The 16623-nt window shown below is 41.0% G+C and overlaps 1 protein-coding gene across 5 annotated transcripts in view; it reads right to left on the bottom strand.

Annotated features, from left to right (window-relative positions):
• LRP8 (LDL receptor related protein 8) overlaps positions 1-16623 on the bottom strand; it is a 284937-nt gene that overhangs the window by 106198 nt on the left and 162116 nt on the right. For all 5 annotated transcript variants that reach the window (XM_050962306.1, XM_050962307.1, XM_050962308.1 and 2 more), the window contains one exon: positions 13465-13587. In XM_050962306.1, coding sequence (XP_050818263.1) covers positions 13465-13587 — 123 coding nt within the window. The remainder of the gene's footprint in view (positions 1-13464; positions 13588-16623) is intronic.

Here is a 16623-nt window from a genome sequence, read left to right as displayed (position 1 = left end):
GCTATTTTTACAAGTTGTCTATACTTTGGAAATATCTAGAGGTTCAAATAACCTTTATCCAAAGATCACACTATTTTTCCTCACAGATTAATTTATTTCATGATCAGCCAAAAAAAAAAGTCTATTGGTACTTGTTCTTTGTTTCCTTCCCCCACCCCCAGCCATGAGCTACATAAAAGCTCACTGCAAAATGATAAATCTAGAGGATCAGAAACACCTTTATCAGTAGCTCACACCTTCATTCCTCATATCCACAAATTATTTTCAGCTGTGGAAGCCTCTTTGATTAGTCTTCAGTTTCCACAGTGATACCAATCAAATGCCTGAAAGCTGAGACATCACTTGTTGCATTTAGTGAGACGGCCATCAATAAACTGAGTTATTTTCCAAGGCTTGCTCTGTAAAGTCTGAATACAAATAGTATTATTAAGCCCATGGACAGTGGAGATACAGCGGAAATGAGGGGAAAGGGGAATACTAGTTTGAGATTTCCATAGTGTCAGGCCATGGAAATCTCATATGACGGTACATAAAGAGAGATTCTGGGCCAGACTCGGTTTTAGTTATGCAGGTGTAGGAATAGTGCAACTTCACTGAACGCAATGGCCCAGCTCCTCAGCTATAGTTGAGAAGCACACATTGCAATTTAAGGGTGGGGGTTCCAAAGGCAGCTTTGAGATAGTTTATGCCAATCCAATCCCTAGGTATAAATTACAGAAGCCTGAGGGTTGCTCTAAATTACATCATACAGTGCCCAGGACAAAGGGGCCTAAATCCTGACTGGAACCTTTGGATATTACCATAATATAAATACTTAATATGTGTATTATGCTAGATGTCAATGGCCCAAAAGGGACCAATTTGCCAGCCGGGTTCAGTGGAGTTCTGAAAAAATCCAGCCATATCCTCTTTCTTTCAGCCACCTCTACTATGCCAACAGTCAGAAGAGAGGGTTGCACGAGACCCAATACATTAGCTCTATGCAGCTAAAAGGGCACCGAGTACCACCAATGCAGGGGAAAATCTGGCTCAATGACTTCAATGCCATTGCTCCACCTGTCCCCCAGTGTAAATGAGATCAATATAAATATGTACGCGTTTGGCATGCTGCATGGTTGAACTCTTATTTCTTTGTTGGATCAAAAAGCAATTATTTATCCTACATGTTAGAAAGCAGAAACACTTTGATAATGCATATTGTTATCCATATAAAGCCCACAGCTGATATGAATGAAAATACTGTTCTCTTCAGAAGTCTCCCAAGAGTGGCTAAGGTCCAGTGTGTACCCTCTGGCTTGTCTGAGCCTCTGTATTAAGCAGCTGCTCTTTCATTTTCTTTTTGTCTAGATGCATTTTCTTTCTCTCATTCTCTGAGATTACTTCAATTCTAATCAAAACTGGGAAAAAAACCATAAAACACTAGGGGGACAAAATTATACCGAGGATAAAAGAGTCAAGCACCAGTATAAAGATAACCATCTGTAAAAAAGATAAAGGCTGAAAAGTACTTCTCATCAACAGGAAACTGAAGCCACCAAAGGTCCCCACAGATGAGCAAATATAATGAAACCTGGCAAACTGAATAATCAAAATTATACGGACAAATTATGCAGGACTCATGAAACGGCTGGACTACTATCTGGAATTTAGGGTAATATGGCTTTCACTAGCTGGGAATGTTTCTTCTTAAAATGTCTTGCTAATCACCTGATGTTTGCTGAAATACGGCAATAATTTTTTTAAAGGAAAGGTTCACCTAAGCATGTTATAAACAGTCATATAGATCCCTTGGTATTTCCCATTGCAGTAGCATTTGGACAAGTTTTTTTTTTTTTCCTTGCAGTCTAAACTGGAGTGCAATGTAGCACTCTGTATTGTACATCTCAACAGTATATCACAACACAAAGGAAGCCATGACACTTCTTTGTTGACAGCACCTTCACCTCACAGGCAGATAGCGGAGATGTTACCTCAAGATTTTGGTTCACATCGAATGATGACACTGCATTGCCATACAAAGGGGGGCTTATATATTACAGATGGGACGTTAAAGTTTCCAATCTATAAAAAAATTACTTGCCAGACATGAGGCAGCAAGTACAGGAGACTCTGGATGACAGGAAGAGCTTAATGCAAAAAAGAGTAGGCATCGGAAGGCAAGCAAAGAATCTATCATTTATAAAAATCAGAACATCCTAAATTCATTTACACGTGCAAATGGAAAGACACAACCTGAATAGTATTGCTGCTATTAAAGTTTATCTGGAAATATAATTTAATCTTTACAAAAATACGAATTTTAGTTTTTCAGGATGGAATAATCAATTTTTAAGTCTTACAGATGAGATGTTAAAACAAACTGAACCCATTTAGGATGTCACACAACACCACCAGCATGCAGTCCTATGGCTAGGCAGAACACACTTTTCCACCTACACCTTGCTAGAAAAGTTCATCCCATACACAGGGCCAGTGCTACCATTTAGGCAGCCTAGGCAATCGCCTAGGGCGCCAGAATAATTGGTGGGCGTCATTTTGCCGGAGGGGGCGGCAGGCAGCTCCGGTGGAGCTGCCGCAGTGGTGCCTGCGGAGGGTCTGCTGGTCCGCGGCTCCAGTGGAGCCGCTGCAGTCATGCCCGCGGACATTCGGCTCCTCGCGCAGCTCCAGTAGACCTCCTGCAGGCACGACTGCGGCAGCTCCAGCGGAGCCGCATGTAAAACTGTTTCAAAATGATGAAGTTCACCTGCTTCTTAGGAAACAAGCAAAGGAGCCACTTATCCCCAATCTTTTTGGACCATCATTTGCAACTTGTACTAGTAAATAAAGTCCTTCATAATACAAGACCTTAAGTACTCACATGAAAAGTCAAGTGAATAGGTTAGAGGTACAGAGCTGAAGAAAGGCAATTACAAAAAAATCAGCTGTATCTCCTAAAAGTGAGACAGCTAGTACGTGTACATGGATGTGTGACCATGTTTATGAATGCACACTCCCACATGTATTTGAAGTCTGACTTAAATGAAGTGGGTGAATTAAATCCTTTGTGTTGACAAACACAAGATTGAGAAGGGGTGAACTGAGGGCTGAGACCTGCCACCTGGAACACAGACATTAAATACTATGTCCCCAGAAATAAGCCTATAAACCACTACTAAATTAAGGCATTGGTTAAGACATTCTGTGGCTAAGGAAAGTCCACTATAACCCACAAATGCACAGTAAAAGGAGCCAAGTTCTGCCCTGTTATGATCTTCCTGTAAAATATTTGTTTGTTTAAATAAATATTATTTAAGGACTTTTATTGTTGATAAAACTAACCCCTAATCATTATCTAATCTGCAAAATTAATTTACACATGTAATTCCATCCGCAAATGAGTGAAACTCTGAAGCCAGATAACACTGAAGGAAAGACATATTAACCATTGGTCCAGATTCTGACTGTCCCATTGTTTTGCTGGAGAACACTAACATTGCTATTATCTGAGCTGCTGTATTTTATGTAAGAAATTGCTATTTGGTGCAGTGAAACCAAGGAGTTTGTTTTATCCATTGTAAAAACAGGCCCCTGTGCACCTGATATTCAATCATCTAATCTGTAATTCCTTGAAATTCTTGTGGGATATTCAGCCATCTGTATAACTACTCATAAAATAGAAGGGTCCTCAAAGAATTTATCCTACCCCACCCCAAAAAACCCAACATCAAGCATCATAGTGTATACTAATAGGATTGCTCTGTTAATTGCCACTGTAGTAAAAGACACAGGAAATCTCTATCTGCAGTACAGCCCGAGGTCCCAGAACTTGATATCTGATTCTCTCTGACTGATTTGGCCTATTTTTTTTCCTGCTCAAAGTTCAATGACCCAGTATTTGTGTGATGCCCTAAATGAGACATTCCATCATTCCCCTCCAGGACTAAAGTCTCATAGGGCAAGAAACAGTCTAACAACTTGCTTTGCAGAAACCTACAGTAACGTCCCCAAACCAAGTCAGTCATGCAGTAGATCTGGATCAAAGAGGAATAACACAAAAACAATTTATTTCGGGGTAAATGAGGAGATAGGAGTCGGGAGCAGATGTGTAGAAGGGAGGAAAGACATGGTAGCAATTATAGTATCTCACTTGGTGCAACTTAACAGAAATCCACAGGACTGAAATAGTAATTATAATACACTTTTTATAGAACACCAGCAGCATGCTAGAGTCTTCAGGACCACAGAATAGAAAATATTAAAAATAAAACTGTTCAGATACATTTCTCTGAGCAGCCATTTAGAAATAAAAGAGAGCACAAATTGTCTGACTTTCTGGTGAGGGCATATGAGATCCAAATTCACTGCAAATTATATCTCCGTTAAAGATCAATTTGCATGAGTGCTGCTTATTAAACCTATCCTCCTTAAATCATCGCTCTATTATGTGTAATATGTATTCAATTTCTCCTCCTCTTTCCGTTCCCCAAAACTCCCCATTATACTTTTCTGTATAATAATTTCTGCTATTCACTGGGAAAGTGTCACGTGTCTGATAAGGGGAAAAAAGTCAGTGCTAAATTTATGCTGCCTGAATTCCTTGATCTCATTATACATATACAATGTCCTGAGGCTAGAGTTTGCTAGCTCAGATTTTCACTTGCTTTTTCTTTCTGTTTTGTTTGTGTCCCCATCAGCACTATTACCATTTGTTAACAATTTTTATTTTCTCTGGAACTTTTTTTTAAAATTGTTTCTCTGATTAAATAACCAAAATACTTCAGAGGGTATTTAAAATTTCCCTTTTCAAATGCTGCGAGAAAGCAGATGGTTCAGTTACTAGGGTGAAACAATATCAGGTGGCTAAAGCTGTAATTCTGCAAGGAGTCTCTGCTAACTTAATAATAAAATCCCCAATCCATTCTTTAGCTTCAAGAAATGGGATGGAAAATAGTAAAGAATAAACTGCTTAATATTGGCTTCCTAGAAATTCAAGGCAATTCACTTGTAAAAGACACTGTCCTCAATGCAAAGATCCAAGAAAATCTGCTCACCCTTTTCTGAGTCAAAGGGAGCCAGTATACAGCCTAGGTAAGGACGTAACACTTTCCAAAACTCTGTGATAATGGGAAAACAAGTTCATTTTGGATTGGGCAGTAATGACACACACTATTGTTTTGTACCGCTATGTGCAACCATCAATGTTCCCTCTATTAAATTTTGTCTCCAGCCATTTCACTATGGCCCGTGATCACACCAAGTTTCACGAGCTAAAAAGAGTTTCATAGAAAAAGTGCCAAGGAAAACCCATGATGCTGCACAATTTGGTACTAGCTGACCACTGAGTCATTATGAACCAGTAACTCCAACATGTGTCCCAGTATGGTGTTAGAGGGCACAGTGTTGTTAAAGGTGCCATCTTTTGGATGGATAAAACTGAGCTCCCCTGACCTCCTTTGTTACTGAAAGTTCCCATGATGCACTTTGGTGTTCTCACGAAATCCTAATGTGAGAAAGTATACCCACTACCTACTGAAGTTCTCTTTGTAGTTTCACCTGGCTGTGGTGTTCTTCTTTGCCTGTATTAAGTGTCTGAGTAACGCTGCTGCGAGCAGTTATTTCTCATGCACTTGATATTACTATGATGCAGACAGCTCACCTTGCATCTCAAAATAGCTGCTGATAGACTTGCATGGTAGGTGGGGGATTAACTAAGCCCTAACAGGCTTCCAACTACTCCTAGCTGTTAGATTTTTAATGATGATGTTGGTGGGGCACCTATTATAGAACAGCAAACTGGTACCATAAAAATTAAATGCATGATTATTTCAGAGCACCTTTTGCTGGCTGATCTATAGCAGTGAGTGTGGATTCAGATAATTTCCTGGCTGTAGTTAAGGAGACGCAGCAATGCTGCTCTAAGACAGGAGGAGAATATTGTATTCCCCAAAGGAAACTTTCTGATGTTTATCTGAAAATAACACTAAAAACAAAATGTTTGGTTTATTTGCTTTTGCGTACTGGCATCTTTGCAAGGTGCTGAATTTCAATTAACTGAGAGGCTGAATGCTTAAATAGGAGCCACCACCAAAATCCACAAAGGCTCAGTCTGATCAGAATCAAGAAAAGTGATCCTGGCAGTTAGCATCCCAAAGCAGATGTCCACAATTAGCTGATTTCATCCTCTCCTAGCAACACAGATACAATTGTTTGTGTGTGCATCAAGTTTCCCCTTGCAGCAGCAGCAGCAGCTCAGTATGAGCTATCGGCTACTTCTTTGTTCCTGGCCAGTCTCACCCGTCTCTCTGTGATGTCTCATTTGTAAAGTATATTTTGAAAAATAAGTTCTACCCCATTAGTATGAATTAAAAAAAATGATTATCAACCTCATTTAATACGTATTTTTGATCCTACCGGTAAGTCCTGCCTCTTAGCTGACTGTAAAAATTACTGAGTTAATATGACTTTCAGAGACAGTTCACCTCTCCTGATTTAGGGGCGCACCCCATTCCTATTTATGTCAATGGAAGTTTTACCGTTGACTTCAGAGGGGGCAGGATCCAGCCTACAATATATCCCCAAATTGATCAGTTGGTAAAAAATAAAGATAGACACGTTTTTCTGAAGGCTGAATAAAACTGAATGAGACTAAAAAAATTCATTAACCATATATTAGTGCATAAAGTGATAGGACTTCAGAGTTGATGGAGACACTGAGAATCTCACATTGCATGAATAATTTGCTTGGGTGAAGCTGAGGAGATGTGCAAATGTTTGGGCTAAAGATCTGCCTGAAAACAGATGAAAAAGGAGAGGGTTGTATGCAAGCAGTAACCATTTCCAAAAATACCTTGCTGGATAATTGAGCTGTTTCAAATTTCCAAAAGAGAAACAGAAATCAGTCTTCAGAGGGGTAGCTGTGTTAGTCTGTATCAGCAAAAACAATGAGGAGTCCTTGTGGCACCTTACAGACTAACAAATGTATTTGGGCATAAACTTTTGTGGGCTATAACCCACTTCATCAGATGCTTGGCGTGAAAAATACAGTAGGCAGGTATAATTATACAGCACATGAAAAGATGGGAGTTGCTTAACCAAGTGGGGGGTCAGTGCTAACGACGCCAATTTAGTCAGGGTGGATGTGGCCCATTCCCAATCGTTGACAAGAAGGTGTGAGCATCAACAGAGGGAAAATTACTTTTTGTACTGACCCAGCCACTCCCAGTCTTTATTCAGGCCTAATCCGATGGTGTCCTGTTTGCAAATTAATTCAAGCTCTGCAGTTTCTCGTTGAAGTCTGGTTTTGAAGCTTTTTTGTTGAAGAATGGACACTTTTAAGTCTGTTATAGAGTGTCCAAGAAGACTGAAGTGCTCTTCTACTGGTTTTTGAATGTTACAATTCTTGATGTCTGGTTTGTGTCCATTTATTCTTTTGCGTAGAGACTGTCTGGTTTGGCCAGTGTACGTCGCAGAAGGGCATTGCTGGCACATGATGGCCTATATCACATTGGTAGCTGTGCAGGTGAACGAGCCTGTCATAAAGACAGTTAAGGGTTAATGCCTCTTTTACCTGTAAAGAGTTAAGAAGCTCAGTAAACCTGGCTGACACCTGACCAGAGGACCAATAGGGGGACAAGATACTTTCAAATCTTGGTGGAGGGAAGCCTTTGTTTGTGCTTTTTGTTTTGGAGGTTGTTCACTCTTGGGACTAAGAGGGACCAGACGTCAATCCAGGCTCTCCAAATCTTTCTGAATCAGTCTCTCATGTTTCAAACTTGTAAGTAATAGCCAGGCAAGGCATGTTAGTCATTTTTGTTTTCTCAACTTGTAAATGTTCCTTTTTTACTAAGAGGATTTTACCTCTGGTTGCTGTAACTTTGAACCTAAGGCTAGAGGGGGCTATATGAATCTGATTACCCTGTAAAGTATTTTCCATCCTGATTTTACAGAGATGATTTTTACTTTTCTTTCTTTAATTAAAAGCTCTCTTTTTAAGAACTTGATTGATTTTTCCTTGTTTTAAGATCCAAGGGGATTGGATCTGGACTCACCAGGGAATTGGTGAAGTCCCTCAAGGCAACCCAAGGAGGGGAAAGTTTTGGGGGGACAGAAAGTGCTCCAGACACTGAAATTCTGGATGGTGGCAGTGCACCAGATCTAAGCTAGTAATTAAGCTTAGAAGTGTCCATGCAGGTCCCCACATTTGTACACCAAAGTTCAGAGTGGGGAAGGAACCTTGACAGAGCCCCTGATGGTGTGGCTGATGTGGTTAGGTCCTATGATGGTGTCCCGTGAATAGATATGCAGACAGGGTTGCCAACGGGGTTTGCTGCAGGGATTGGTTCCTGGGTTAGTGCTTCTGTTATGTGGTGTGTAATTGCTGGTGAATCTGTGCTACAAATCTAATCGTCAGTAAACAAGCATAAGAAAGCCAGCATGGGGAGCAATCCTGCAAACTCTCACTAACTAGATGACTCCGAACCCCCCGTGAAAATAAATAACCTAAATTTGAAACATAGGCGTGTGTGAAAGTTTCTCAGATTGTTCACTTCTTTCACCCACTGCACTGTATTCACACTCAGGGTCCAGGAAGGAATTCCTTCCAGGGCTTTTGAGGTGTTTTCACATTCCTCTGAAGCATTGAGCAAGGGGACTTACGCCTTAGAATCAGGTAGGCATGTCCCACACCATCAGTTTTTTGAGTTTGCAGGATGTAAAAGTCTTTTCCATCTTTGAATCTTCGCCATTTTCTGTCTTTATAACTCACCAATGGCCCAAGAAATTGTGTGGGTTTTTTTGGTTTACTAAAACAAAACATCAGCTCTCAGGCTGGGCTCTTAAGCACAACGTTTCAACCGCATTTCTTCATTCAGCTCCGTCCAGAGTGTTAAAGCTATTTAGCAACCGGTTAGATGTTGATGCTGAGAAGGAGAATAGCATCAGTTCTGACAATATCCTACGCTGGAAGTGTTTCTAAAATGTAATATTAAGCATGTCAGTGCTTTGCCCTCACTGGCTCCAATGGACAATGCCCCAGTATTGTGGTAAACTAGGTGATATATTATTTTAGGAATGAAACTGGGATCTGGCACAGATGCTGCCAGTTATGTGGTCTCTCTAATAGCAACTAATTTAAAAAAGCAGCTTGATCTTCCCAAGATGAGAAATCTCAGTTCCCCAAATTGCTCTGTTCTGAGGGAAGGCGGCATGCCTGGGCCCTGTCCAATACTGAGCCATGATGCATTCTCGAAAAGGAAAATGAGATGGTTAAAGGGACCTATGGACGTTTTCCAATCACAAGTACAAACTCAGCAATGCTTTGACCAAAAAGAGGAAGAAAGCAGAGAAGATGGGAGGGGCTATATAGGAATAAGGCCTTCCATACTATTAGAATGTACATTTCACCTCTCACTGATTTTTCAGCTTATTATTACAGCTATGAAACTGCCCTCAGATTGTGTTCACACACACTGGGGTGCAGTGTTTAAGTTAGGGGTAGAACATTAAAAAAAAGAACGTAGCCAATAGTTTATAACCACACTTCTGCCTCAAGTGATGGTGGTCGAAAGACCTACAGAACATTGGAACAGCTTCCCCCACTAGTTTACCACACAACCAATGCATGCTTATAAATTATGGGTTTAGTCCTGTGAATTGCTGAGCCGCCTGAATTCCACCTGAAGTCTCTTAAAAGTGAGGTATAAAAAGACCAGAGAGGAAAATTCTACACGTGTCCACATAAAACTGGTGACTTTCAATTCTCAGAACTTTAAAACTACTTGCTTGATTTTCTTCAAACTAGGTACGAACTTTCAATTTCAATGACTTATGAAGCAAGCCAAATTTCACATTTCTAGTTTCAGATTAATTTTTTTTTAAGGTCTCTAACTGGAACATGGGAGGAGACAGATTTTCATGCTGTATTAAGACAGCAGCAGGGAGGACCCAAGGCCATATAAGGCCCTCTGTGAACTTTGACACAGGAGTCATTGGACTCTCTACACAAAACTGAACTGATCTGGCTAAAACTTATAATAAAGAACCAAACACCTTTAGGATGAGATGAAGAATGGAAAATCTCACCAGTAAGGTGGTTTGTTTGAGAAAGTTATTAGCGACTGGAAAGTGGAAGTGAACTGAAATTGGACACCAGCTTTAATGACAGTGCAAGCTATTTATGGCCACTGTACTAGGGTAGTGAACTGGTCAGTGTGTAGGTGTAGCACTGCCCGCTACAACAAAGAATCAATACTGTGTGTTACAGACCCTGTCCTGCTAACAGAGATTCTCCTTTAGTTCCAGTGATCAGGGCCTGTGCTTGTGAAGCAGGAGGATCTATTGTCACTATGAAGTACCAAGTGGCCAAGCTGTGCAGCAGAGTGACAACCATGAAATCCTAGGTGGCCACAGATGCTTTGTAATATACAGGGTTAAGCTTCAGGGTCTATTGTTTCTGCAGAGGAGAGAGCATTCACTGGAGAAAATTCTCAGTGCTCCAGCTAAGAGGACATTTTTCTCTGGTGGGATTATGACATCATCTTACCTAAACAAAGAAGAGAAAATTCCCACTGTCCCACTCTGTCATGCTGTTTGATATGGTTTGAAAACTGTCTTACTTAAGAATACAAAGAGAAAACTGCTGGCATACTGGCACCCCCACTCTTTTCAATGAACTTCTGATTTCCTGCTCATCCCCGAACAACAACTTTTTTTTCTCCTACCAAAGGGTTGTTCAGTTTGTCTGAGGTGACACAGTTCACGCTCCTTCCCACTCCCATTTCATATTACAATGAAAGATGTTTCAAGGGCACAGTTCCCCCATGCACCACCTGACCTGAGAATAACACAGCCTTCAGCCTCTTGTTAGGTTTCAAGCAAAAGGTCACTGCTTGGGACAGCATAGTCACATTCATAAAATGGCTAACGAGGTACTCAAGTAGTGGCAGAATTCAAGCCTCCTACCCAGCTTGAAGGCTGATCTTCTTAGAGGAAATACATGCATACGTGCTAGAGGAGATGGAGGTCAAAAGAAACACTTGCAGACCTTATGCTGAACTGCGTGCTCTAAACACAGCCCATTCTGCTGCCTCTGATAGGAGATTTACAGACAGAGACTGCTGGGAATGGAACTGCTTAGTTATTCAACCCACATCCAATGGCAATCAGATAGTGGATACAGCATTAATAAGAGAGCTTTTGACTAAGAAGGGGGCTGGAGGGACAGAAAGACCAAAACACACACAGTATATAAATATGTTAATGCCATTGCTGAGGTAATTATTTCAGGACTTGAAACGAATGGCTTGAAAAATGGCTTGAAAAAATAATCCACTCATTTCCTGCAAAAGAGAAGCACATTTATCTTTCTTAATTAGGTAGCAATGCAGAACTGGCTATCAGACTTAAAAAAAAAAAAGGTTAATTGTATACACTTCTTGTGCTGCACGCTGGTGAAGTCAGATAAAATACTTTTCTTGTCACTTTTGCTGACCCATGGGAATACAATTGTGCAGTACATGACCTGAAATTCAATGTGTGGTTTATATTAGTTTACTCTGATCCTCCCAAGCACAACGTGAACACACAATGCATGAAAGCTAATGTGCTAGCAAGTGTTTCAATTCCAGTTTCCTTGGGACGTGCCTCTTCTATTCAGCATCAGTCAATATTTAATAACTCTTCAGTATTCCAGACCAGTGGAAAGTGGATGAACTTTCTCATAAAGGGTAAAAGGAAAAAGATAAAATGCACCGAACCAAGGCCATGTATGTCTTACTAAACTGGTGCATTTACGAAAGATGCTAACCTGAAAGGAGTGTTTGCCATACTGACTTTCTGCTTCAGTTTTTCCCCACAGCTGATCCTTCTTCTGTTACAGTGCTCACCTTTCTTCATTCATCCTCCAAGACAAAAATCACTAACACAATGCTATGACACGGTAGTCTTAAAAAGTTGTGGCATTGCAACACAAGAGAAATGCACTGCAGTGTGATGATGAATTTCAGAATGCCACCATCCAAAGCAGAGTAAATCTGAATTTCTCAAAGGGCCTGATCCAAAGCCCATTGATTACAATCGGTTTTGTTCAGATTCCAAAAGACCAATAATGCAAAATCACCGGATATTAAATAAATACTACAGGGAATAATGTTACACCCTTTGGGGAAGGGATTAGAGTAGTGGCTCCTGGTATATGTATCAGTACTAATATTCCAAGCTCTTACACATGGTACTTCTCTTTCATGATAAGATTCAGTGCCAATCTCTTGTGCACCATTGCTAACCATGACCTATCCAGCTGTCTGAATTCTAACTTGCAACACAGCTAAGGCTGCTTTTAACCCTAGTTATATCACTGAGAGAGGCACTGGGTGGTGCAGAATACATCTTAGTCTCGTAGACTGCTCCAGTTACTTGAAAGGCTGGGCACCAATGTTCCCTGTAATTTTTTCCATCCATGTGCGGAATGAATTTGTTATGTGCACAAATGTTGGCGTAATGTGTGGATGTGCACCACCAGTAGAAATAAAAAACGTAGATATAATATATATTTTTTAAAAGTTACCATAGGGATAATTTCTCCAGCCAGGACAGGTTAGGCATTTTAGAACTTACTACTCAAATTTAAGCATAAGAGAGAAATAAAATTATGAAATGCATGAACCTGTCAAAAAACCTAAAATAACAGCACTTTAAAAGAACAAAATTACAGAGAATATATGTGCATTGCAGGAAGTACTAAGAAGTAAAAACAACAACAGTAACGTAAATATGTGTAGGGAGGTGAGTGTATGTGTGTGTTTGCAGGCGTGTGTGAGACACAGTGTGTGTGTGAGAGAGATTGTGTGTGTGTGGGTGTGTGTGTAAAAGAGAGACAGACAGACAGAGACAGCGTGTGCATGAGAGACAGAGAGAGTGTGTGTGTGTTGGCTGCTGAAGAAGTGTATGAGAGACCATGCGCTGTCTCTTTAAGCACAGTGGCAGACCGCAGTAGCTTCCAGCAGCTCTGGTTAACTCCCGAGCCCTTTCCTCCCTCCCCTGCTCTGCAGAGATGGGGTACATGGGTGGCGGGGAGGAGGACACTCAGACTTCAGTGCCCCCGCTTTCCCTGCCTGCTCTGCACAGCAAGCAGGAGGGTCCTGGGAGCAGCTGGCCAGGTTCTCCAAGGCAGAGAGCAGGAGCAGCATGGCAGCAGAGTGGCAGGGGGAGGGGCACCTGAACACAAGTCTCCGGATGTGCACGGCTCTATTAATCAAGTTTATTGACTCTTGTGTGACCGCACAGGTGCACAGCTTAGAGGGGAAAACTGTTGGGAACTTTAGGACTGAATGACCTAACAGAACTTTTCCATCTCTAATTTATTCTGTAACTGAACTCTGAAAATTGGGATCTTCCTGCAAACTTCAGGAGGGCAGGTGACTCTGGCTTTCTTACCATTCTAAACCATTTCTACTTTCACAAGACATATTGATTATCTACAGTACTCACTGCATGTCGCTTCTGATTCATCAGACCCATCAGGGCATTCCTCTTCACCGTCACATTTCCACCTGGCTGGGATGCAGTGGCCATCATTGCAGGTGAAGTCTGATTCTGCACAGGTTTTCTTCACTGCAAGGAGGAAACAAAAAACAACATAATTCAGCTCAGCAGTGCACATACTCTACACTCCCTTGATCCCTACTGAAGGGAGCACCATACTTGTCATCCACAAGAGGAAAAGTAATTTCACATTCTAGACGAGCTTCTCAAAGGCAAAGAAACAAGCTGGTATCAAAGAAGGATGCTTTGTCTCTGGACTCTAAAAATCCTATGTCCCCAATCGTACATGTCTTTAAAATAGACTCACTCATTTCTATTTTCATTTAGTTCTAGCTAAAATGAGTCGAAGTGGGGAATACTTCATTGATTCCAGCATAACTAACTAGCTTTATTATAATCACTTGTTGTTATATGGAACTGAAAATGTGCTAGATGATTTACAGGCAGTAAGAAGGCAAGGTCCCTGCTTTTAAGTGTATTATACTCTAAGTAATTACTTCTATTTGTCTAACTTATTTCCAGCATATCCAGCACCTTAGCATGCAGTGGCAATACATGCCTCCAAATACCATGTGTCTTCAAGAAAAGTCCATAGAAAATAAGTCCAATTGTATTTCTAAATCTAATGACACCTATCAGCTTTTTAGTTTGCCCATGTGAGTCTACGGCATAAGAAAAGTGCTGTACTGATGGACACAGGAAATTAACTTCTCTGTTTATCTACAGAACTGGTACCACAACAGCCAGTGCCTAGCAGTACAAGACTTCTCACACTGCCAGGCCAATGGGCCTCAACCCTGACCTGAAGAAACCACTTCTAAGGCCAAGATTGGAATTCAGGCTCTACGGCCCATTCAATTCTTGGCCTCTTTTCTGAGACTACCAACAAGGATGCCAGTTAATGACATTGGTGGTGGTGGCTTTTGTGGCTGCTCTACTGGGAACTGGACTGAAACTGTCAAATTCTTTATACATGGACTACCAAACAGCAATTCAATGGCTTCTGGTCACTTTCAGTCGCTACTGACAGATAAGGTCTTAGAACAGGCATCCGAGAGGTAAAAAGCTCCTTTAATCTCTCTCTCTCTCTCTCTCTCTCTCTCTCTCACACACACACACACACACACACACACAAGGGGGCACAGCACTGCAAGGTGCTGGCTAGGTTTATATAGCTTAGATCTAGTATTCACTTCTGTTTCATAAAACATGCAGCTTCCCTGCTTAGACATCCCACAAGGAACTGCTGTGAAGATCATCAAACATATGTGTAATCTATCCAGACGTGCTTTCTATATGGCATGTGCATTTATTCCTCTGATACACATGAGCCAGATACTGATTCAGATATAGGATATGCATTTCTCTTCATCTCATAAAATCACAGATAGTGAATATTAATGTAGAAATAAGACATATAGCCCAAGATTTTTTAAAAATAACTAGTGATTTTGGGAGCCAAACTAGAGATATCTCAAAGGAGTCTGATTTTCAGAAGGTTCTCTGGAAAGGCCTTTGAAGGTATCTCAAATTAGGTAACCAAAACTTGTATCACCCAAAAGCACAAGTCATTTTGGACAACATAGGCCACTACATATACTATATAGTCATCAGTACTGGATATATTAAGCCTGGGGTGACAGAATGTAACTCATAGGCTGAATGCGGTCTGCAAAGTTCTACAATGTGGCCTTTCACTGCTCTCAGTACAGATCTGTAGCCAACGGAGATTACCATCCCAGCATCCTAGAGAAAGGATTCTCAGATCAAGCTGAAGCACTGCATGCTGAGATTTGCTCTCTCTGCAAGCTGCATCTCCATATCTAAGAGAGGACAGATTTAACCTGCTCTATATAACTCTGGCTAGATTCCCATGTGGCACACACTTAGGCAAAGTTTAGGCATTCCTCCACTTTCTATGAAAATCTCTAGGTGGAGTTTGTATTATTTCCTATTAGATGAAAGTCAGGCATGTTGTAAAGGAAACAAATACCAGATTTTACTTTAGTACAACACTGGACACACATGGTAGTTTATTTTTTTGCTTAGCTTGGGATGTTTCTTCTCACAATGTTATGTGACTTTCTAAGAAAGAAAGCGCCTGTGCATCTGTCTCTGTCCTATTCCACAGTGGTATAGACAGTGACACGATTATTTGTCCACCTTGCAATGGAACAGCGAATCCCCCATTGAGAACAACATTCTGACCAGACTGAAAGTTTACGTGTTCATCAACAGAGATGACAAAGAGATATGCAATCCCTTCAACAACACAAACCTGCTCACAGCAGATGGTGCCACTGATTGCTTTGTTCCCTTGACACTGTTCTTAAGCAGTACAATTAATATATTATCGAGATTCATAAAAGGGAGAAGAAATATATTATTGACAATCACAGTGTGGCAGCTGGAAGGTATTAATCTATTCCTTGTGTGTAAACTGTCTTTCTGCATGCAACAGCCCTCTGGCATAACCAAAGGGAAACGCATTCCAGTTAGATATCCACCCCGTGGTCTAATAATCCAGTCCTAGATAAATCAGCAGGAAAAGAGCAATGCATCCTGTACTTTAAATACTAGAAATTTAAATGTGATCCATGACCACAAACTGACAATGTTGTATTTTTTTAAATCACGTTTTCCCCTTAAAGAATGCCCTGGGGGTAGAGGCTCCTTTTATAGTTTTAACTGCACCCCTCAGAAATAGCCAAGCAAAACTAATTATTCCCATAAGACCTACACAAAATTGCTTCCCTATGCTGTAAATAGAACAAGGCAGATTTGTTTCCATAACTCTTGAAAAATGAAAGTAAATAAGAGGTTACGCACTTTGTGCAGCAACTGTGGTTCTCTGAGATGTGTCCCCCCATGGGTGCTCCACTTCAGATGCGCATGCACCTCTCAAGCCCTTGGTCAGAGATTTTCAGTTAGCAGTGTCCGTTCGACCCACGTATGCACCCTATGCCTCCCTGTACTGGATAACCAGGATATATAGGGATGCGTGGGTGAAATGTCCTCAGCTCCTTCGCCATCCAAATATCCCTCAAGGAACATTCCAAAGCAGAAGGGAAGGAGAGTGGGTAGTGGAGCACTCACAGGGGCATG

Source organism: Gopherus flavomarginatus, chromosome 7 (genome assembly GCF_025201925.1).
Source record: "Gopherus flavomarginatus isolate rGopFla2 chromosome 7, rGopFla2.mat.asm, whole genome shotgun sequence".
In the NCBI taxonomy this organism is placed as follows: domain Eukaryota; kingdom Metazoa; phylum Chordata; order Testudines; family Testudinidae; genus Gopherus; species Gopherus flavomarginatus.
This window is presented reverse-complemented; position numbering and strand designations above follow the sequence as displayed.